At 36.8% G+C, this 25,429-nt stretch overlaps 1 protein-coding gene across 3 annotated transcripts in view; it reads right to left on the reverse strand.

The window, feature by feature from the left end:
• LOC129451454 (uncharacterized) overlaps positions 1 to 25,429 on the reverse strand; it is a 49,949-nt gene that overhangs the window by 10,919 nt on the left and 13,601 nt on the right. The window contains exons 1-5 of one of the 3 annotated variants that reach the window (XM_073854970.1): positions 19,337 to 19,504; positions 18,783 to 19,112; positions 18,567 to 18,675; positions 16,591 to 16,642; positions 15,480 to 16,487 (exon numbers count right to left, since the gene is read on the reverse strand). In XM_073854970.1, the coding sequence (XP_073711071.1) occupies positions 16,404 to 16,487; positions 16,591 to 16,642; positions 18,567 to 18,675; positions 18,783 to 19,112; positions 19,337 to 19,406 (645 nt within the window). In that variant the 5' untranslated portion in view covers positions 19,407 to 19,504 and the 3' untranslated portion in view covers positions 15,480 to 16,403. Of the gene's footprint in view, positions 1 to 15,479; positions 16,488 to 16,590; positions 16,643 to 18,566; positions 18,676 to 18,782; positions 19,113 to 19,336; positions 19,513 to 25,429 lie in introns of those variants that run through there. The other 2 variants (XM_073854969.1, XR_012358273.1) reach the window with 2 other exon arrangements.

The raw sequence follows: 25,429 nt of genomic DNA on the forward strand, positions 1-25,429 counted from the left end.
TTTGCTTGTTTTGCCAGGGCCGAATTTATGTCCCAGTCCAGCCCTGCCTCCCGCCTTTATAATGGGTTTATAGGTGCACTTGAACAATTCTTTCTAAAATGCATTAAACTTTCGTTTACAAAGACGTGAAACTCACCAAGTGGTCAGGGGTGTGTGTTCACTGATATGCTCACACAAAAATCGCTGCAAAAGATGAAAGTGGACGAGCTCAAAACTTTTAAACACAGTTTACACCTTGCATTAACGTCGACCACTTGTGATCCGATCTACGAAAATGCATGTTAATACCAAGTGTAAACAGCCTCTTGGAGAGGTGTGACTCTTCTGCCTCCGCACCGAGTTCCCTGAGCTTCCTGTCCCTATTTGTGTGTTCTGAGAGTCCTGTCAAAGTTGAGATGTCCTATAGGTCAGCCAACATGTCCGCTCTCAAGCTCCATAGACTCTCTGCCCTTGCCAAAATGGCCATGAACAACTTCCAAAGACTCTCTTCCATGACCAAGATGGCTGTTTCAAAGTTCCATGGTCTCTCTGTGCCCTCCAAAATGGCAATTTCTGAGTTCCCTAGTCTCTCTGTTCTGCCCAAGATGGCTGTTCCTGAGTTCCCTAGACTCTCTGCCTGGCCCAAGATGGCCGATCCTGAGCTCTTTGAACTCTCTGCCTTGCCTAAGATTGTCAATCTCACTGTACTCGTCTATGTAATACTGTAATGTGACGTCTGCGTTTAACCCATCTAGTGAGTAGTGAACACATGCACTGCAAGCCGAAAACATGCACACACACACAGAGATGTATTGGAATAGCTGTATTTTTTGTGTTTAATGCAAATCAATAGTTGTTTTGTTTGTACAATACAGTATATCAGCACTGTATCAGATCAAATCATAAAAAAATTGACAAATAACACTTCAGTCACTTCCTGCCAGATATGGGAATTAAACCAACAACTTCTGGGTTACAAACTCGCTAACCACTAGGCTACGATGCTTGGACAACACAAATCTGTGAATCTTGGTCTGTGTGAGCTTTCTAGAACCTTTATTTACAGTCTTCTTGATGCCATGTCATGACATTTTCTATTGTTTATAAAGCACACTTATTGTGCACTCATACCATGAACTCAACATTTTGAATTCACAATGAGCTTGCATATTACTCACAATGTAAGAATCTCACAGTTTAAAAAATTTGTGATGTTACGTGTTTAATGGGTTTTGCACCTTTCTGTAATGATTAAGTTTGGTTAGGTTAAGTAATAATAAATATCACTGAACTAGAAAATATCTTGTTTTCACCAATCATTGTTACATATTCGGTTTAAAGTGACCCTATACAGTTTTTCCATAAATTAATTATAAAACTAAATTGTTAGTATAGTCATGTACTTATAATACAATATAACAAACTATAAATAACTGTTCATGAGTTAGTGATCTTCGAAATACACCCTAATGTAAAGTGGACACCCGTGAACCAGTTGTTAATGAGTAAAATGTTAGTAACTTGTTAAAGTTTACCTTAAGATCACTGGAAGTCTTTGATTCAATAATAAAATGGTATTTTATTTGAGTCACCCTTTATACGCCTTATACAGTCCGCTGGATGTGAGGGATAGACATCCAGAGCTTACATATTAAATCGCTGGTTTTGTATTAGGAAGCTGGTCATTCAGACATTGAAACACAAAAAATATATTGTTTTACAAATTTCCACAGGACAAAGAACCTCAGAAATCATGGATTGTTAATATTAGAAGGGACATATGACCTAATTTTGAGATGGAATATGGCGTTGTGTACATAATATCTGTTTCGGATATTAGCCTGTTGGCTAATCGCTAATTTCTCATCTTGTAAGCATCTTTACTTTTCTTTTAAACACCAATATAGTGCAACAATTCAATATTTTATGACAAATAATAAGTATACATCTCCACTTTGTATAGATTAATATATGTCCCATGCATTTTCTCTGTTATGTTTTTTAAGACACGAACATTGATTTAATAATGCGTGTTTGACTTGATAACAAGCTATTTACGTGATTGTTCATTGTGAAAAAGTTTATGTACGAATGTTATTTAGTTAGAAATGAATGCTGCTTGTGTTGATTCCAGTCAATGTATGTAAAATATTTACCGGAGGAAAGTTTTTAACATATTGATGCCCTGCATTTTTTGTAATCTGTACGAATTGGACATATGTACTTGGTAAAATGACTATATAAGTGTTTTAAAGAAAAGTAAGCATGCTTACAACATTAGAAATAAGTGATTAACCAACAGGCTAATAACAAAACAGATTTTATATACACACTGCGCTGCTCTTATCTCAAAATTAGGTCATATGTCCCTTCTCATTTTAACAATCTATGATTTCCGAGGCTCTTTTTCCTGTGGAAATCTGTAAAATTATGTATTTTCTGTGTGTTTTGATGGGTAAATGACCAGCATCCCGGTACAAAACAATAGGTTTAAAGCGCACGCTCTGGACGTCTATCCCTCACAGCCTCATTTTCGAATCAACATGGCAGCGGACTGAATAAGGCGTATATTCATTCAGTAAAAGTGCCTATTAACTCTTTCGCCGCCATTTACAAGGTATCTCATCAATCAAGAGAAAACGCTTCCCTGCCAATGACGAGTATTTCCGTCTTTCCGCAATACCGCCATTATCCACTAGGTGCCCTTCCGCAACTTTTTAAACCCAGAAGTATTGCCCCATGGCAAGCTGCTGCATGTCTGTGTCTGTTTTAAAGATCGCTCTGTATGGGATCTCTATGAAAAGTCCGTCACAAAAATGGAATTATCTCTGCTTTTTGCTGAAAATGTGGTGTTTTTGCAGAAACCTACCCATATTCAAAAGCTGATTACAAAAGAACTACTGAATGTAGGATGAAACTTTTTTTTGTTTGAAAGCAGAGGGACGGTTCTTTCATTTGGTATATTATATTATATTTATATATTTGAAGAAAAACATTTTCTGAAAGGCATTATACTTTTGTGAAAATCATGAAAAACGCTGGCGCTGGCTGGCAACTTTTTTTAAAAACGCTGGCGGGGAAAGAGTTAATGATTTATAATGCATTTGTAAATTAGTTATTACTCATTAATAAAAAAAAAACTTCATACATTTTTTACAAAGGAACCTAAAACCTCATTTACAGTACACAGCACTTTGGTCCCAGAAAATAGCCGTACAATTGTCAGACAGACCTCTGTATGAACGCAAACCAACCGTAAATGTTCTGGAATCGATCCAGGAAAGAGGAACTAGTAACATCCCCATAACGTTGATGAGAAATGTCTGCAAACTGGACTGAACCAGAGATCAGGGAGCTTGTCACTATCCACTCTGAAGCGGAGACACGCTCATTTATAATCTTATCTTAAACAAATATGCAAGCGAGTGGTTTCTAGAGAGAGAAATAACAAATAATAACTTCAGACGCTGTGGAGAAAATAACTACCAAGTGCGGGACTTTAAACAAATGTAAAATGTAAAATATCTGAGAATAATTGTTTGTGTTTCAGCCTGAAGTAAACAGTAAAACTACAGAGCACATTTTTCACATGTCAACTAACATCACATCCTGTGTCACATCACACATTTCTACAGCTCGTTTGTGTTATTTAAACTTTAAGCAGTTGGTGTTTGGTTGATTTGCCTTTTGTTGCAATGTTTTCTTTGTGCTGTTAGATTTTGCGGTCTGTCTGAACCCCAACTCCACTTTCTGAGAGATTTAGAACAAAGCTTGTTCCACAAAAAGGGCTTAATTATCATAGAGACAATCTTATCCCGGTTTTAGCCATATGGGCATGACATCTAGGTTTTATTTCTTTGTTAATCGAAGCGGAGTCTGGCATCAACATAGACCAGAGGAAAATGTGACAATTAAAGACATCATCCAGGGTGAGCACTGTAGCCCAATCAGATTAATCTGATCATTTGATTAAGCACAACTTTGGTGACTGTAAGGAAATGAGAACAAAGAACGAGAGGGACCATTTCTATTGGTATTCTTGTATTAGATTTCAAAGAGTACAGCATTAGCATTAGGGGTGGGGAAACAGATTTTAAACTGTATAAAAGTTTAATGATTATATGAGACAATAGGAATATGACTGGTCGGTCACACCACTGAGAATGATCAGAACATGATGATGATCAGTGTATAAAGTGTTAAACAGTTTGTGATACTCATTATTCTCTAAATAAAATTTACATGAAGAATATCAACAGCAGTTTGTTCTGTATTATGATCACTGTGTATTGCTTACACCAGCAGTGGGCAAATTCTGATCCTGGAGGTCCAAGGACCACAAAGTAGCACCACAAACTCTGAGCAAAACATGTCCAAAACATTCACATGCACAATTTTTTTTCTTTAAGTTAATTTTCATTTATGCACTAACTATACTTTGCATCAAATGGCTTGTTTGATGAGTAATGAGAAAAACCTCATAACCCACACATTTCCTGTGTCTTCTAGAAAGTAGCGCAAATGTTTGTGGACCAATAGAAGATAACACATAGCATTTTAATTTGATCACACAAGAAGTAATTACTCAAGGTGTCAGAGTCTGTAATTTAACAGGTATTATTCCTTGCTTCCTTTCTTTGTATCTTAGCTCCACTCCTTTAGGATGCTAGGGAAGGGTACGCCTGTGTCCCCTTCAGAGGCGGACAGAGTACACAGTTTCATTACTTGAGTAAAAGTACAGATACCACTTGCTAATTTTTACTCAAGTACAAGTAAAAGTACTACAGTCAGATGTCTACTTAAGTAAAAGTACTAAAGTACTTGTTTTTAAAAGTACTTGAGTATCAAGAGTACATTTTTTTAATATTGCAATACTACTGCCACAGTGCACGTTAAACCACGTGAGATGATTGACGGCTGTACAGCAAATGATAGAGCTCTGAGGTCAAATCTGACGTAAATCAGGAAGAGGACTCACATCTCGTTCCGTTCGCTGTTTGAGCTCTTCAGATCGCATAATTCAATGGAAAATGAATAGAAATGTTATTCTGTATGACAAAAATTTTTATTAACATGTTTTAATTAATCATTATTTCTCCAAATATGTGCACCATTGTACTAATAGCCCTGGTGGATTCTGTATATTTTATGTATTTGAACACAAATAAACCGGAGAAGCTGAGAATTAATGTTTTATTAGTGATGATTTTTATTCAAAATAACGAACATTACAGATTAATTATTTTGCACTCCTGACATAAATTAAGAAAATAATGTCACTGCAAACCAGTTTAATCATAAACAGTGGACAAATGTCGAAGCTGGAGTCTTAAACCTTTCTTGTGATGCTGAGTTTGTCCAGATCAAGTAAGAGTGTGATGTTTTGATGAGTAATTAATTTTGAACAACAATAAGGTGGGATGACCAGTGATCCCTGCCACTCAAGGGGTTGAATTTTTGTAGGCGGTGATGAAGTTTTGTTTTGGTAAACAAAGCAAACACCTGAAGCCAAAATTAGCATTAACTTGCTACAGTAAGGAGCTGGACACACCAAAACCTTTAAACGCTGCTGAAAATGCCTTGAGGACGCCGAATGCCAGCTGTTTTCAAGCTGAGCGCTTTGGTAGCTCTGATACTTGAGCTGTGAGCCGGTAGGTTGCTGTGGTAATGTCCCGCCCCTCCTCCACTGTGATTGGATGGCCGTGTGAGAACTGACATTGACAAGCGGAGCTGTTCACCCAAAGTTGAATCTCTTTAAACTCTCAACGCCAAGCGCGGAAAAACCGCTAAGCGCCGGTTTTCAGCGTGGAAAAAAAATGCTAGCTGTCAGCTTATTTGAAAACCACTGAGTTTCCATTGGAATCAATTGAAAACATGCACCTGATGCGGGCGTAAAAGCTTTGGTGTGCACGCCCCTTAACTTGTTTAGATTGAAATAGTCTGGCGAGGTGGGACCACGGGTTGGTACATTCCCGGGATGGACCTGCTGCGTCTTCATCCATTGTTTCGTCCATGGTTTGTTTCTTATCTAAATGTGACAATTGTGACTTTGGCGGAAAGTTGTAGGTGATTGCTGATAGGCTGTCCCAATCAGTGGCGCTTGCACAATCCAATCACGTTTAAGAGAGGGAACCAACAAATTGAGGGTTTCCGAATTTTTTCTTTTTTCCTTTTTTTTAGAAGAAGTAACGGAACTTACGGTTATGGATAGAAATGTAGTGGAGTAAAGAGTACAATATTTGCCTCTCAAATGTACTTGAGTAAAGTCATGAGTACTCCACAATAATGATACTCGAGTAAAGTACAGATCCCTCAAAATTGTACATGTAAATGTACTCCGCTACTGTCCGGCTCTGGTTTCCTTGTTAATGACTCTTTAGTAAGCTTCCTCACTCCTCGTTCCTTACCTCCGTGTGAAGCAATTAACCCTCTGGGGTCCGACCATTTTGGGACACTGTCAGAGGTTCTGACATGCTCTTACATTTGGTCTTTTTTCAGTTGCTTTAAAACATAATAATGGCAAGTGTCTCATACCACTGCGTTCAGCACAAACTGGGCTAAAATATTATATGAGCTACATGTATGTACATGTTTGTATTTTTGAGAGAAAAATGTTTATGCGTGGTTTTTAAAAAAGCAAAATTTTTAAGTCACTGATATAAGTCCACAAAACCCATACTAAACATGTTTTAACAAGACTTTCCTAAACAGAATCTAGTAGTCTAGAGTTTTTTGTTTAAAATGATGTGAAAATCATCCTGCCTACTGATTCACATAAACCAATATATTGATTTAGAAATTGTAAGACACTTTTTGTTTAGAGTGGCCGTATGCGAGAAGGATTGATTGACAGCTAGCAAACAAAGACTCGCGTAATGAGCTGCATAATGAGGCAGGAATGTTGGGAACTACAGTAAAGAATGTGAGGACAAATGTATACATGTTTGTTTGAGGTTTATTAAGACGTTAACAATATAATCAAAATAGAAATGAAGGTCAGTAGGACATTTTCAGTTTATTTGGAAACAAACCCTATTCAAAAACTTAACTATAAGAAACTGATAAACAACAAAGCTGTAAACTTCATGTGGCTCATGTTACCATATAACTTTATGTCCAAAAAGTGTTTTTCTACTTCATAGTTTTGTACTGATGAGAGGGATGCAGACCTGTAAGAAAGTTATAAACAGCTGTTAGCATACATTGTCCACAGAAATACCCTTACATATATAACTGATGGGTAAATATCACTGATAGTACATTCAGAAACTATCATATACATAAACTAAATTCTTAAATAAACATCTGCAGTGATTAGTTATATAAAAGCTGTTTTCAGATTGCACATTTCACATTGCATATGGCGTCCATGTGCGCGAGCTCCGTGTAACGCGGCGTTCATAAAAACGGTGTCACGTGTAAAGCGCAATGTATGGAATTACCTTGCATGTAAACAATATGGAATCATTTTACAGCAAATCCCGCAGTGCAGCATTACTCATAGTTGCCATTAAGGATACGAAAGTGAATAATTGTGTCACCATTACGGGAGGTCACGTGAATTTGTTTGTAAATAAGCATGCAAACATGGAATCATATTACAGCACACACTTAAAAGATACAGCAGTGCAGCCTTAGTGAAAGTTACCATGAAGGATATAAGTGAATAACTGTATTTAACACTGTACAGCATTCAACAGTGAAATCCGCCATTACGTGAGATCGCGTCCTCGTTTGTAAACAATGCGAAAGTTTTTCAATCTGAAGCGTGCAGTCTGCTGAGGTTGCTTACTGTATGTAGGCTGAACTGCACAAGCCATGAGCATATTACATGATAGCAAATATAAATGGTATAAATTAACTGTTACTTACTTCTAATATCCTCCTCAAGCTCCTGTGCGTCCTCCATTGTTCTTCTAAAGTAACGTTAAAGATAAATGCTTCTCTTCCTCAATGTCCAGACATAAATGAAGATATTCCTCATGTGTGTGTATAAAGTTTATAATCCAAACATGCAGTAAAGTCTTTAAATCTGATAAACTTTACGCTTTGTTTATTATGGTTTGAACCGCTCGTCTGTTTCCATGTCAACAGCGGGTACAGCCTGTGGGCGTGACCGAATTAAAGATAATGAAGTCAGCCAGGAAAAACGGCACTCTCTTTACTTCAGATTACATAAACAGGCATTATTCGTTTTCGATTATATTTAGCTTGTTTAAAAATAGACATTTCTGGCTTTCTTTGGATATGTGTATCATGTTTGTGTGACGAGAATTCGCGGAGTTTCAATTGATTTTTGTAACGTGTTTTGAGAGACAGCTGGCGGAGACAGAAATGTCTGGATGGACACCCTGTTTATTTTCTTTATTTGACAAAAACACAAAGATCTGTTGTTATTGTGAATGAACACATATTAAAGAAGACCCTTTACCGTTTCAAATGATGTCAAATACGTAAGTGTATGATTATTAATGATGGAGTATTTTAAGTTGATTCTGCTATGATAAGGAAAAAACACGTCAAAACGCGGCGCTGCGTTTTTGGACCCCAGGAGGTTAAACTCTTGAGATGTCCTTCAAAAGTGTGTGTCTGTCTCACAAGGAGGTACAAGGATAGAGGAAGCTCCCTGTGTAAAACATTTTGTTCATGCAGTAAAAATTGAGGGAGGGCTGTCAAAGAAAAAAAGGACACCAGTTATCTTGCAATCACAAACTGAAACAGGGAGTGTCTTTAACACCTTAATAGTTTAGTGAAATTATAACCAAAGAGCTTAACTAATAATACACTAAAGTCAGGTGTTATTTTGGAAACTGAGAGGAAATGCATTGATAAGAGAGAAATGCAGTTAGACAACAAGACCTTTTTAACATCTACATGATTGGAAACATTAAATATGAAAAACATTACAGCACAGCCGTTATACAAAACTGTTTGTTTGATCCTTATAATTAGAATTTTAAATGACCGATTCACTAAATTGCTATGTACAACAATAATTCAAATAATCGTACGAAACCAGGGCCGGCGTCAAGGGGGGGCATTCGCGGGCAGTGCCCCCCCGAACATGGTTGTTGTGCCCCCCCTAAAAAGTTTTTAATTACTTTAATATATATCAAGAATAATTAAAATAAATTAAACATTGAATGTTTCATGACTTGTAATGTAATCAAATGAGGAAAATATAGTTGATATATGTGTTCTTTAATTAAATAGACCAGTTTCTCTGATTGGATGTATTGACGCGTCTCACCCTTCTTACGTCTTTAGCATATTTGTGACTTGATACTAGCAACGTGTTTTTTCGCGGCATTTTATGGATCGTGTAAAATATGGATATTAGAACATTTAGAACGAACCAGCACCGCCTGCTTCATCTTCATGCAAACACAGACTGGCTCAAACTCAGAGATTAGAGGTCGAGGTGGAATTTACAAATCTACAGGACACTGTTTTAAGGAAGTTTAATGTTCTTACACGCCGTCTTCAGCTATTTTAAAGGTAAGTTAGCGTTGTTTTAAATTACGTAAGCCTAAATGTGAAGTGTGGCTATAGACCGTTAACAGCATTACGACATGATTATGGTAAAGCGCCTTTTTTAAAGGACGCGGTGTGCGCTGCGCTATGAAACCCATTCATTTCAATGGTTTGCGCCGCGCGAGGGCGGTTTGTTGTTGCGTCGAGCCAAGCGCGAGCGCAGCGGAGCTCAGCTTGCGCGAGCGCCGCGGTCGAAGTTCAATAGTTTTGCGCATAGTTTGTGGTCTTTTGCACTTTATAGCCTACGGGAAATGAGCTGACAGTCTGTACTAGTTGTATGAGTGTGTGCTTGCTGTATTTGTTGTTTTAATGTCTTGTTTTTGCAAGTTATTGTTGCTATTGCGTGCCCCCCGCTGGAAGCCGAGTGCCCCCCTGTTAGTTATGGTCTGGCGCCGGTGTTGTGTCGAACTCAGTTCCCCCTATGTTTCCCTTTAGTGTAGTGCTTTTATAGCGTTTTCATCACGTTACATTTAGAAAGATTAAAGATTTGAATTGGTTATACTAAAAAGGCATAATATCATGTATTTTATAATACAATTTATTAAATATTTCATACATTTGACAGTTTTCTATTAGGGTATTTCTTTTAAAATATAGCCTGTCTTTTTCTTTTTTTTCCTTTACTGGTTGTTTTAAAAATGTAATGTTTGCATACATAATTAAATAAATATTATACATATAATATGATTCATACTGTAAAAATAATTGACTTACCATTAAGAACAATACAGAAACATTACAGAAATGCACACATATACATCTCAGTAGCCATTAAAACTTTAAATATATAAATAATAAAACCTATAACGTGATAAAAACGCCATAAAAACACTACACTGAAGGGAAAAATAGGAGGAACAGACTTCGACACAACACCGGCTCTGTACGAAACACAAGCGTGGCATATTTTTAATCTGTGTTCTTTTGAAAAGGTGTCTGGGAACTTTGTTTACACAGTAACCACAATGCATAGGTGTTAGATGTTTGTTCTTTTGCAGTCTACTCTGTGTGCAAAAAACCTACAAAGATTTACACACCTGCTGTTTCATTATATTGAGTTAAGAGTAATTTACTTTCGAGGCATTAGTTCAATGCATCTTTATTCTCCATGTCTGTTATAACAAATGTGTGTATATATATAATAGCCTACAACTGCATAGAGTAACAGAGCTGTGGTGGTCTTTATGCAGTTCTGCTTTAGTCAGTGTGGCAGACGACTAAAATAGGCAAACCCAATTCATCCGGACCACGTGACGTCACTGTGTTTCATCGCTGCCATTTTTGTGTCCGGCCACAGCGGCATGCCCTGCTTTAGTCGATGGTCACAGCGGCCACAACTACCAAATGAAGATCAATAAACACTCCCAACAGGTTCACAACAAGATTACAATATGCCCGGCATATGTTGTGCTGTTGGCTATAACATCAGAGGAACCGCAAACTACAATTGTTTTTCCAGATTGGCAAATTGACTTCAATCAGAAGTGACCACTAAGGATAACATAAATGCTTGCCTAATATTAAATGAATAGTAAAATATTTTAAAGTAATTAAATAATCAAGTAAACAGTAAGTAATAATATAAGAACAGAGAAACAAATGCAAAAACAGACAAATATAACATTAAGTAGCAGATAGATTGTTTTTTGATTGACATATAACTTACAGCTGTCACTTTAAAAGTCTACACAGTAATGCATGGATTCATGCGTCCTTAAACACTTTTCCCCTAAACTGTTCACTTTACATCTAACCTTTTTATATACATTTTATATACATATACGCCAATGGACATTTTGACTTAATTATGCGCGTACCGTCAAAGCCTGAAAGATCACAGTTCTGCATGTGCACATTTGTTTCTAGCTGCTGAAATGTTATGGACAGCTACTAAACAATGAAAATACAACTAAACAATAAATTGTAATACATTAATGATATGTAAAGCTGTTCATGTAAAGCTGCTTTGAAACAATTAACAATTGTGAAAAGCGCTATATAAATAAAATTGAATTAAATATTGCTTTACCAGACCCTTGCATATGACAGCAGGTGCGCCAAGCAGGTTTCACGAGGACTTTTCATGTGTATCGTGATGAAAATAATGCCCTATAACTTACCATTAAACTTTAGATATATAATATATAATGAAATACATATTGCATATTGCATTTTTACTCTTCCTATCTAACGTGATACTTACCAGGTACACACACACACACACACACACACACACACACACACACACACACACACACACACACACTGACAAGAAGTGCCTAATCATATTCCACATTTTATCATAAGTGTGTTAATGCAGTGACTTGCACGGGTCTCTGTCTTGACTTGCTCTCGACCCTTTAAAGTCTTGGTCTTGTCTCAGTCTCGGCCTGTCTTGGTCTTGGTCATGACTTGGTCTCGGTTTAGGTCAGTGTTTCTCAAACTTTTTCTGCCATTCCCCATTTTGGAGGTGGGGAAGGGTTTCAACCCCCACCTGTCCCAATCGCCCAAACAAAATCGTAATCAGCTAGGCTTTAAGTTACCGCGTGACATTTTCTACAGTCTGATTTATTTAAGTTTTAAGCTAATGTGCCGTTTTGAGTGTATGGTGAATAAATCATTGAATTAATAGATTTTCTCCCCTTTTTCACGCCCCACTTGTAATGTTCATATTCCCCACCAGTGGGGCCCGCCCCACACTTTGAGAAACACTGGTTTAGGTGGTCTTGACTACAACATAACAGCATGCTATGAGGATTGTTCATCCGCGTTTGTAAACCAAGTTATCTATTTATGATGACATATATTATATTTTATTTATTTTTATGAGACATTTTTTAATTCCTGAAAACATTTAATACAGAATATGACAAATAATGCAGGATCCCAAAAATTCAACATTTTGTTGATTTTGCGCTCTTCCGCGATCGCAAAGAACAGTGGGGACTGACTGGCAGCCAACATCTAACTCCAGATTGTACAATCAGTATTTTGTCTCTAGTGAGCTCGCAATTAAACTAATGAATGTGACCATTTAATGCATTAATTATGCTGTGTTTGTGCCGAGACAGAGACTAATATTGCAGCAGGCATGGTGGAAGGTATGTCTTTGGTACCCACGAAAACAGCCTACTAACTTTTCATTTATGTCATACATATTTTCCTTATAACATTGACAAGCTGATGTAAATGCATAAATGTGTTTTAGGAGTAAAGTGAATTATCCCAATGTTTTGTGTCATACTTAGCCTACTAACTGTTCTATCCTGAAAGCACAAGCGTGCATGGCGCCACCTTGTCTACTTTTGCAGTAAGAACTGGAGGACGTCTTTTTACAGTGTATAATTATCCAGATATTTTTTTCTGTGACTTTACAGTAAAGCTCTTCGAAGATAACAAAGTGTAAAGATATGGCAGACCAGATGGAGATGGAAGCAAAATAAACTGTGACATATAAACAAATTCTTAAAACTGATAAAAATGGAGGACCAAAAACTATTTAGACACATTGACCTGACTGTTACAAAGGTATGTCTTATCCGCCCCACTCCCTCTAGCTGTCTCTGACATGCTAGATCATGATTTGCCTGCATGTGAGGGAGAAATGCACATCTCATTAACTGAGGCACTCTGACAGGGAAAATAGTCAGAAACATGGCTGTGCAGAGTTTGTGGTGTTTATTACGAACTGTGTGCGTTCATTTGAGAAGAGTGAGTTCATTATTGTTCCCTTTATGTTAAATATTGATGACATAGGAACAAATAAGTATTTTATTAGAAAATGTATTTTAAGGAATTTTTTAAGGATGATGTCATGCATAAATAATCCTTTGGTGTTATTAAATGATTAAGGTCGCCATGAAACGTAGTAGCAATTGTCTTATTTTCCACATGGTGAAGTATATCCGAGTGAAACCGATTCTGAAATGAACTAAGGCAGGGCTGGATTTGAATTTGTCCATCGAGACATGAAAAAGTAAGAAAAAGTGCACTGATTTAATTTGGTCATTCATGTTTTAAACAAAAATATTACAACATGGTTTTCAGTAGTTGCTATGCAAATATATACTCAGTGTAGTTATGAGGTAAACGTCATGTGGGCTGTACTTATCCCCATAATTACCTTATGTCATCCTATGACTTCCTTTCTTTATCTGAACACATTTAGAGTTATATTAAATCATATCCTGGCTCTTCCTAGCTGCATGATGGCATTAAATATACACTATTTTTTAAAGGCCAGAGATTGCACTTAAACAGACACTATATAACTTCTTTAGAAATTTCCCTGATAGTTTTTTTTTAATTACATTACAAAGTGATGCAGCCTTGCGTGTGAGAAGCACCCAACACTACAAAACTCCCTAACAAAAACAATCCACAAACAGGTCATGCCACCCCTTTGCTCTCAAATGTTTTGTGGCAAGTTGTATATAACCAGTAGGACTTTGTGGTCAACTGACACAAGGTTAAATAATTAGACAAAGTGTGACGAATTGGTTTGCGGCAGAGGTGGAATCCGTGATGCTCTTGAGCGTGTGATCCAAGCTCAAAGTGAACTCCCCATCCAACCAAAACGCACCCTTTTTAAAGCAACACTAAAGAGTTTTTGCTCTTTGCTCCCCCTACAGGTTGGAAGTGGAATTGTCCATTACCACTGTCATAAATAATTTAACCTACTGCAGCAAAGCTGGCTCTGATTGGATTATAGGTTTGCCATAAAGTAAGTTTTTCTAGTTTTCACTCGAACTACAGGACCGTGACCCGACGATTAATTTAACCCAGCAGTATGTTCTGTCCAATATTTATACATTATGGGTAAAAAAAACCCAGCCATTTTTAGAGTGTATAGGTATACAGTATTAATCCTCTTTCCTGGGTCTTTAAATCCATCTTGAAAATGTTATTTTTTTACAATTATATCTTTAGGTTCTTGTCTATTTTTTAATATTTAAGAGTTGCCATTGTGGTGTTATTGGCAGTACTACAGTAGGACAAACTGTCCATCCAAAACTATTCAGATTACATATTCATGTTCTCAACAATTTTTCCATACTCCGTTGGGTTTCTAAGGGCTCTTATAGCTGTCCAATACACCATCTCACCCATTTCAACCTATAGTGCTCATACAGGGCAAGTTTTAAATGCTCCACAACACACAGTATTTTATTTTATTTTTAGAGACTATCTAAAAATCAAAGCTAACCTTTCTTTTATTTGCGGTCATGGTTCTGTTTTACGGTCTAGTTTTAATAGGTTCTAACATAACAGGACCTTGACAGTATTTAATTCAATTGAGAACCAGAGTTTATCGACAACTTTGCTTACACACAAATGTTTGCACACAAAAAGGTTATTTGTTTTATATTTCAAAAAGTTTTTTTTCAATTTAAATGTGTTTATTTATTATTGTTAATTGGGGGTAATTAAAATGATAAAAGAACAAACATTAATTTATTGAAAAGTTTATAAAACACTAAATGTTTTTTATAAAGTAAATTGTTTAAAGTATTAAACTGCTTGTGCATTTCAGCTACAACTGTAAAATGCAGGTACAGATCCGCTAGGGGGCACTAACTCAATGTTTTTAACTAAAATCACAATTGCCACTGCCATGTCATGTAAGTAAGTTGACATCATTTATTAAGTTTTACTGTAGCTTAATTGGTAGACAGTTGTGTTAACAGCACAAGGGTCATGGGTTTGATACTCAAGGAAAACTTACAAAATGTAAAATGTATGGTTTTGTACATCAACAATGGGGATTTACATTTCATTGTCAGGGGAAAAACTGCCATTACCATTTGCTTCTGTATTTAAATATATATTTTTTAATATTTTTTATTCATATTGTAATAATACTGTTTATTCCCTTTTAAATTTCCTATATAAATCTAACAGCAAACAACTCATATCGTGAGAGCTATACTATCAAAATATATTAGTAGACTAAATGACCATCTGGATTAAATGAAATCTGGATGTAAAATTTATATGCATTTCAATGCAGGATGGTTTATAATGCACATCATTCTAAACACAATGTCTTTATTATTTTGTGTTAAATTTAAACCTTTACTGCATTTATCTGCTTATGTTATAATTTGTAATCACATTTTTGCTAAGGTCTTAATCTGCCCCTTAACAAGATAAGACACATCAGAGTTTGATTTTAATCTTTAACATGGCATCACTCAATATTAAAGATATCAAGGTTATATTTTCACAGAATGTTCTTTACATCATGATTTTATGTAGAAAACAGTAAATCACAAATAAATAATGTTAGCTGGGTTTTCACAGGGAGGGTCACCTTTGAGAAAATAATGCTGTTATGAATCCTTTTACGTTTCCATGACACTGATGTAGTAAAAAAAAGAAAAGTTTTCATTTGTGTTATGAAAAATTTGATGTACACACGACAATGCTGTCAAAAATCCTGCACAGATTACACAACTAAAACGCTGTATTATGTGTGCCACGCCAGTAGATGGCGATGTAACTTTGTAAAGAAATGCTACACGTCTGCGCACATAAACATTCTCATACATAAAAATAAATACAAACAAGATGGCAAAAGCATCAATAATTTTGTTTAGATGGACGATGAGGTAGGTTTATTACTACTATTGGAGAAAAACTGGCTTTGTTGTTTTGATTATAGACGTTTAAACAGAAGCACATGCATTGGCGCGGTTACGCGCTTGAACCAAAGTGAACTTCCAGTCTGTATTTATCGGTCTGGCTAGTGGCTAAACTGATCTCTGAATCAAATACATCATTGAAAATAAAATGTTTTGGTTTGCTAAAGATGAAGGAAGATGACAAGCATGGATCACAGTTGTGCAGAGAGGTTTGGCAGCCAGGCAAGAACGGCTGGATCTTCAGTGTCATACTTGTCCATACAATGAGTTGTATCTCTCAAAGTACTGACTGTTTTGAGTTTGTATTCCTCCTCTGGCTGGTGTCTGTGACTAATAGAAAAAAATAAAAAAAAAATCAAACCTTAATCAAATAAAATAATATGTAAATCATTTAGTAATATGCAAGCAAATCATACAATGGAAGAAAACTTACAAAGTCCTGCCCTGTTTCTCTCTGACCTGCATCTCTGTTGCTTTTCCATGTCCTGTCAAGTTACAATGGATCAAAGTTTAACGATAGCAAAAAAAAAAAAAAACTAGGATGTGCTCAGCTTTTCACCTTATCACATTTATTTAATTTCTTTAAATCTAATTATTATTTACTATAAACAGTTTACACAATGTCTCAAACTGCAGTGGTTCTTGGTGGTATGCATCATAAATGTAGAAATCCACGTTAGAAATCTTAATTATAAAATAGGATTTCAGTCATTGATTTCACATTGATTTAAATCTTTGACATGATCTTGCAGTCAATATTAATGATATCAAGGTTATATTTTTACAGTATGTTCTTTACATTATGTAGGATGATTTCATGTAGAAAACCGTAAATTATAAAAATGACTTCAGCTGGGTTTTCACAGACTGGACCACCAATGCACATTTTATCAATTCTTTTTTTTTTAATGTCCGATAACACTCATGCATAAAAGAAAGCAGCAAATCTAAGCAAAAATCTGAGCAATGTTGATATTTTTATAGGTAACACTGGTGGTAACTGGAGGCACTTGGATGTTTAGATTTCGTCAAAAGTGTAGCCTACTGAAAAAATCGGACCAATATCTGCTGATTCTGCATCCGTCTTTAAGAATCGCTTAAAAACCCATCTCTTCCACCAACACATCACACTAATACAGAGTTTAGTGTATTTTTCTATTTTTTCTGTCCTAAATTTTTTTTTACCCTTGGCTTATGTGTATACTGTGGTAGACTTAATGAGACTCGTTTTATTGCGCTTATGTATTGTATTGCTGTTCTTGTGTTGTAATTGCTTCTATTGTTACCTCATTTGTAAATCGCTTTGGTTAAAAGCGTCTGCTAAATGACTAAATGTAAATGCAATACACATGAAAAGCAACTGACATTACTGAGATTTCTTTAATATGATGCCAGATTCTGCTGGCCAGTGCAACATTCAGAGGTTGTTATTCCCATAAAACGACCGCCTAAAACTAACCAGACAGCCCAATTCAGGTAGTGCGAGTCATTTTGACAGGTGCAGCCTCATACTTACAATATAAATGTGGTACCACTTACAGCAGGGTTGTATTTGTTAAAATTAGTTAACATGTATTAGCTAACATGAACTAACAATAAACAATACTTCTACAGCAGTCATTAATTTTAATTCATGTTCATTTCAGCATTTACTACTTCATTTTTAAAATTCAAAGTTTGTACTGTTAGCATTAGTTAATGCACCATAATGAACAACAACTGGATTGGCATTAACTAACATTAACAAAGATTAAAAACAATATTCCGCATTGTTAGGTTAGGTTAACTAATGTTAACAATGCAACCTTATTGTAAAGTGGGTAACACTTTATTTTACGGTGTCTTTGTTACACATGCTACATGTAATTATTATAATAATAACAGTTAATTATGCATAATTACATGCAACTAACCCTAAACCAATCCCTAATCCTTACCCCTACCCTATAGTAAGTACATGTTGTTAATGATTATTACTTAGTACTTAAATGTATAATTACACTGTAACAATGATACTGTAAAATAAAGTGTGACCACAAAGTGTTACCATAAACTCATAATAAATGTAAATAATTAATAACATGTTCATCTTGTGTTAACTTCAACACGTCTCGGCCTAAAGCTTTTAGGAAATGTTTTTTTCCTCACAAACGGTTTACATTTGTTATAAACAAGCTAATAACATATCAATTCAATATTGTGTGTCTATATATTCACTCATGCGTCAAGTATCCGTGTAATAAGCGTAATACTGTACACGCCGCCGCGGTTGTTTACTCAATTAAATCCTGACAGGGTGATCAAGACCCCCATGCAAAACATGACTACATATACATACATATACAGTACTTGGAATAAATTAACATGCTTATAACATTCTTATCTGTTCGTGATGTGTTGATCTGTTACCTGTGAATCCAGATAGTGAGACTGATGATCAGACAGATAATAATAACTGCAGTACATGGGATGATAATGTAGAGATATGATATCTGTTTCAGAGACTCTGATCTGTTTTCTGAAACAAACACAAGAGTCAAACAACATCTATCATTCAGCATTCATTGCTTTTACTAGTTTAACACAAAGTTATAGAAAACTCAATAAAACAAATGATGAACTAACCTGTTACTGTTAATATCCATCCTATTGCTGTTGTACTAGTGTGACATGAATAGTTTCCTTCATCTAATGCTTGTATTTGATTTAATTTCAATTCCAATGGAACTGCTGGATTAATAAACATCCTGTCTGAGGTAAAGTTTCTCTGAGTTTTGTTAGAGAATGAGGCTTGAGTAAAAATGTTGACGTTGTTTCTTTTCCATGTTATATCGTCAAATTTCAGAATACCATTAATATGTTCTGTATTGTTACAGTAAAGTGTTACTGTGTCCCCCACAACTGCTGTCTGGTTAATTTGATGCAGAGTCCTTGGCACACTTGTCTTGGAGTGATCTGAAGAAAAAACAAAACCAGTAAATTATATGTTTTAATAACTGTATTGGGTAGTAAATTTGAAAATGATTACACATTATGAAGTAGTTGCAATACACACATGCACATTTATGAGGCACATCTGTACATGTTCATAATCACTAACATGTTCACTGACAAAAAGAGAACACAAATCTAAACATAGCAATCTACTAAACTGAATTACATTAACATTAAATCTGTACCTGCATAAATCAGTAAAGTAAAGATGACAAACAGATTCAGGTGAAGAATCCAGGGTTGAAAAACATCCATGATACAATTAGAAAGAGATAAAGCTGTTACACTAACTTGAGCATTTTACACCACCTCTGATCAACTCATGAGAGTCTGTAGAGAGAAATGAAGGGAAGTGGTTACGTGAGAGTGGGACACCACTGAAAACCACTGAGCACGAGAGAGAGAGAGAGAGAGAGAGAGAGAGAGAGAGAGAGAGAGAGAGAGAAACATGATGATGATCAGGGTACAAAGTATTAAACTGCTTGAGATACTCACTGTTTATTATAGCTATTCCTTAAATTTAAGATGAAGTATATCAACAGCATATCAGTATATCTGTGTTTTGATCACTATGTATTGCTTACATATCAATGAAAATATACACTTTACAAAATATATAACTGTATATAAGACAAAGTCACAAGATTTGTTTTGGATCTGATATCTTGTATGAATTAGGGCACAAAGTAGCACCTCAATGATCTATATACTCTTGAGTATAAATGCATATATGTCTGTGCTTTGTTGCAGAGCATTTGGTGTAATATTCCAAAAAAAAAAAAAAACACACAGAATTTTTAAACAAACTACTTCACATTCAAGCACTAAACTGGCTAGTGTACTTGGCATTAAAAGACTGAAGCCTCATAACCCACACATTTCCTGTCTTCTAGGACCCTGTATTGCAAGAAATGTTTGTAGACCAAAGTCAATTCTTATGTTTTTTTTTTCACAAAAGCACTCTTGACTGTTAAACACATAATCCATTATGACTTCTACCATTATTTTAGTTCAAATGAAAAATGATCTGTAAGAAAAAAACAAGCATTTAAGTTTTAAACCTAATAATTTTTTTTTACTTTGTTCTTTCCACTTTGGTTGTAGACAGACCACAATCCATTATGTCATGAGGTGACGAATAAGGCTTGTTACTTAAAGGTCGTTGGTTTATAACCCAGAATTTACAGAGACAATGTTTATTAAATATATGGATGGTAATTTGAATGAGTACAGATGTAGAGGAGAGGGGAGCCTGATGTATACATGACAATCTACACACTGAGTGCTTCTCATTTTTGCATTCTCATTTCCCTTAGTAAACGTTCATTTCCTCACATCTTAGCACCACTGTCTGCTTTAGCATGTGAGGGAAGGATACACTCCTGTCAGGACCCTTCCTCTTCATGGTGCAGATAGACAACAGAGATGTCCTTCAAAATAGTTGAGCCCGATTGGTGTCAGGTTCAAGAGCTGGAGGACAGAGGAGAGGAGCCAGGAAACTAGGAAGGATCTACTTGAGTATTGTGAAGATCCCATTGTAAAATATTTTGTCCTGGCGGTAAATATTAGTAAGGGATGGAAAAAAGATTGCTGTTAGGAAAAATTAGCACAAATCATCTTGGAATCACAAAGTAAAATGGAAAACAGAACCAGGAAGTGTCTTCAATGGACCTGAATAGCTTATCAGAGTGAAATTATAACCAACGTTCTCATGAAACTGCTTTGTAAGAGCTAAACTAATAATACGACACTAAAGTCTGGTGTTATTTTGGAAACTGAGAGGAAATACAGTAAGAAACTAAAAGTGGGAAGTGCAATTAGACGTGAAGACCTTTAAACAACATCGCAAATATATGATCTGAAACATGTTAAATAAGAACAATGTACATGAATTGTACAATATTGTGAGGAAAACATTACAGCACAGCCATTACACCAAACTGTTTGTTTTATTCGGAAAACTGAAGTCAGGACTGTGTTTAAACAGGGTTAAAATGCTAAAGTATAGGTTCAAAGGGTTTACCAGTCAAGATAAACTGTGACTGACTTAACTTGCGGAAATTAAACAACCAGTGGCAACAGTCAAAAACCACTTTAACTCCTCAGAAAAACCACAGACTTCACAACACTGCGTGATGATGGGAAATTGCATTGAGCAGGCTGCACAGAGGAATACTGCGTCTACCAGGAAATATTTATCTAATATTTATAATATTCGGTGATTGCTATTAGGATGTAAATAGATTTTCAACCAGCATACAGTAACCTAAAAAGTTTTTAGTTTAAGCAATTCTGTTCTTTCAGGCTCAAAAAGGCGGATTGTTTAAAATCAGTGTTCATTGGAAACTTGCGCTTTAGGTTAACCACGTGATGATATAGAGCTATATTGCTTTTATACAACAGTTCGAAGGCACACGTTTGAAAAATGAAAACTAGAAAAAAACTGAGTTATTTTAAAAGCCTCTTTGTTTGGGAACTACTTCTTCCGCCACGGATTTGAGGGCGGCCAGAATGACAGGTAACACTTTCGGCTGCTTTGAATCTCATAATAACTCAATGGATGGAATCGTCGTTTTTAAATATTACAATTTCTTGGTCACAAAGTGTAGTTTTAAGATTAGTTAAGTCAAAAATATATGTATAATCTGACAGTCGATTAGTAAAGATAGCGCCTGTTTGAACGTTTGCTTAGAAAGATTCTGTACGAGAACCAGAGCCATTAGTGGACGTCAGTGTTCACTCACCCCGCTGACCACCGCCCTACCTGGGCTACATCTATGACAGGGATTCCCTGGCTCTGATGTTGGCCCTGTCTGTGTTATATGAGATCAAATCAGCAGTATTTGGTGTCATGAAACTATTATTTGGTTTCTTGTTCATATTTAGTGTCTTTTGGGTTGTTATTGTTTTGGCGCAAGGTAACGTTTAATAAAACTATATTTATACAACATTACTATTGCTTTCCCATTTAAAGGCGGAGTCCACGATGTTTGAAAAACGTATTGGAAAAGGAGACGGGCCGACTACCAAAACACACTTATAGCCAAACAAATCAAATCAAATGCCGGGTTGCGTATGTGTGGGGCGGGACTATCAACATAAGGTCCAGATACTATTGGGGTAGGGGCGTGTTTGTATAGGTGATTTCAAATATCAACATTGGCTTTCAAACATCGTGGACTCCCCCTTTAATCTTAACGTGATACGAGCACTCGCTTATTATTAGACTTTATTCTTGTCAGTACTATATAAAAGGGCCAGAGAGTTTTTTGCATGCTGTTTATAAATATATCACGATATCTCATAACATGTTTAATAGTCACGTCACGATAAAATAAATTATCAATTGTCCAATTTAAAGCTGCAGTGCTTGCCTGCAGTTCCACTGTGTTTTCGCGTTCTGAGGAGAGAGATCGCTTCAGATAAAATTATTGTTTTCATTCCTTTTTCCAAGGAATGATTGTTAATCATCCACATGATGTGACATTACTCCACTTAAGTTTAAAGTTACATCCAAGAGCACTGATCTTTGACCGGACAATCACTTCCGATTGGGATTACAGACTGATTCACAAGCTAGTGAACTAATGAGACACACGGAGAGTGTTTGAAAACAGCGCATCTGTGTGTATCCGTGAAGGACCTCCATTCAGTGTGTGTGTGTGTGTGTTTGTGTGTGTGTGTGTGTACCTGGTAATTATCACGTTGTGGGGACCAATTGTCCCCACAAAGATAGGAATACCAGTGTTTTTGTGACCTTGTGGGGACATTTGTGTGTACCTTGTCGGGAATGTACATTTTTGAAGTTGTGGGGACATGTATAGGTTAGCTTATAAATCAAACAGAATAAACTGAATGAAAAGTTTTCTTTGTGGGTTTGAGTTAGGGGAAGATCTCATCAGTGATCTGACGTGTTTACTGGGTTTTGCACCTTTCTGTAATGATTATGTTTGGTTGGTTTAAGGTAGGGCCACACCAAAAGATTTTTTTAAATATTATCAGACCTTCCAAATGTGAAAGACCACAAACATAATGAAAAAAATTTACGCTTTAACACATTTGTTCCTACAGTGGTCTTGACAGCACACCACGCACCATCAGATTAACTTCACAAACAACGCAAGCCTCAGCTAAGAACACAGGAAATCACGTGGAGATCTTGTGATGTTCCTTGTGGCCAAATGTGACTTCACAGTAAACAAACATGGCAAACAACTGGCATAAAGAATTAAGGCATGAAACTGATTGCTTTTTTACACCTTCGGTGTTTATCTCACTTTGAACTGTGCCTGCATGACTGTAGTTGTTATGTTTTTTCATCAGCTCACTTTCTGATTGGGTATAATTTTGTTTCAATCTACAGCGTGTGTGTGTGCGTTTGTCCTCAGGGTTCCCCTCACACAACAAATTTCTGATCGTAAATATTCAGCATGTTGATTTGCGATTGGAGCGGCCCCCGACGTGCTTCCGAGCAGATTCAAATGCTCTTAACACACTGCACACCACAGTAAAATCGAATAAGATTAACGATTTAACCACATAGGAGATCGGGACCATATCTAGGATTGTCGTAAGAGAAAACTCGGCCTGAATGCAGCACGATTATCTTGTGGTGTGGTGTACCTTTTCTGGTATATTCCTGTAGGAGAAGGTTAGTCAAAAATTCAAAATATTGTTGTCATATACCTGGGAAGTAGAGGGTTGCAGTCCAAATGTGGTAGGATCATGTATCACCCCAAGACCTACAAAAAAGTATTGGAGCCAAGCTCTAAACCCCACAGGAAGTCGGACATTTTGAATTTTCTTTGTAATTTGAGTGCAAATTTTGCTATTTCTAGGCTTAAACTCCTCCTAGAAATTTTATCAGATCATCATCACATTTGGTCTGTTTCATCCAAAGGCCTATGCGGTGCTAAATTGAGGAGATCTTGACATTTCAATGGAGGGTGTGTCTGTGGCGGTCTGCCAAATTTCTGTTTCGCAATGAAACAGGAAGTTGTTCTAACTCAGGCTTAAAGGTTTTGGGGTGTTATTTTGTGTCTCTGATGCTTCCACATGCATACAAACTCGGAAAAAAATCCATCCGTGCTGTTTTGAGTGAGATACACATTTCTGAATGTCCTCTGCCTTGAGTCTCAGATTGTGTCACACGTGACGATTTCAAGGGGCAGAACCAAAAGTAGGGAAGATTGGTTCCGCCCAGATGTGGTTCCCACCCGCAAATACCTGGAGGCAAATCAAGCCGTATTAAACACAGGTGTGAGTGGCAAACGCGGCAGCTGGGGATTGGATGAGGCGAAGAAGGAGAGGCATATAAAGAGAGCTTCAAAAATGCAAAAGGCGAGAGTAGTACCAGGGCTTTTGTTGTTGGGTGTGCTGACAAACCGTTCCGGTGTACGGAGTGAAGGTCTGGGCGAAGTCACGTCTGGTAGCGGCAGAGGTTGATGTTTACTGGATGAAGAAGCAGAGAAGGATAAAGATCACGGGGCTGAGTATATTATTCATTTTTGGAGGTTTCTAAATGAGATGACCTACATGCATCATTGATGTGTTTGAGTGCCTGTTGAGGAACGACTCACCGGAAGTGTTGTCGGGGAAGACTTCAGCAGTGGATTACGTGCGGGGTGAAGAGGATTTCGTCCGCTCTAAGGAGAAGGAAACAAGGAAGGAGCATCATTAATTACTGTGAGTACTTGGGACATTATACAGCGTGTTATTGTGGAAAGTGTACTATTCAACGTGTGTGAGTCTTGAGCAACCAGGTTAGCGGCCCTACCACGGAGCAGAGTGTTGGGTGAGCCGAGAAGCACGGTGTGCGGAGGAATTTGATAACTACAAGGAGAAGGAAATAAGGGAAGAGCATCCTCATTCATTGTGAGTACATGGGATATTATACAGAGCATTATTATAGTGGAAAGTGTGCTGTTCAACGTGTGTTGTGAGTTCTTCAGTAAACAGGCTAGCGGCCCTACCATGCAGCAGAGTGGTGGGTGAGCCGGGAAGTAATAACACAGGGAGAAGTAGGGAGCCGCGGCAGCGACGTCCATCCTTCTGGCTTCCATTTTTTTACAACGCCCAACCGGTCCCGGAACAGTTCTAGGAAGACGGAGCTTCGACCTTATGTTTCATGGGAAAAACGAGAAGCCGTGGAAGCCGGCGAAGCGTTTGCAAATCTATGCTGTTTCGCGACTCCTGCATTGAAGACCCAGGTGCAGCGCTCTCTTTGACGATCCTTTGGATTTGCCTTGGCTCTGTGGAGGTGGTGGCGAAGTATATAT

This window comes from Misgurnus anguillicaudatus, chromosome 17 (assembly GCF_027580225.2).
Source record: "Misgurnus anguillicaudatus chromosome 17, ASM2758022v2, whole genome shotgun sequence".
Classification (NCBI taxonomy): Eukaryota; Metazoa; Chordata; class Actinopteri; order Cypriniformes; family Cobitidae; genus Misgurnus; species Misgurnus anguillicaudatus.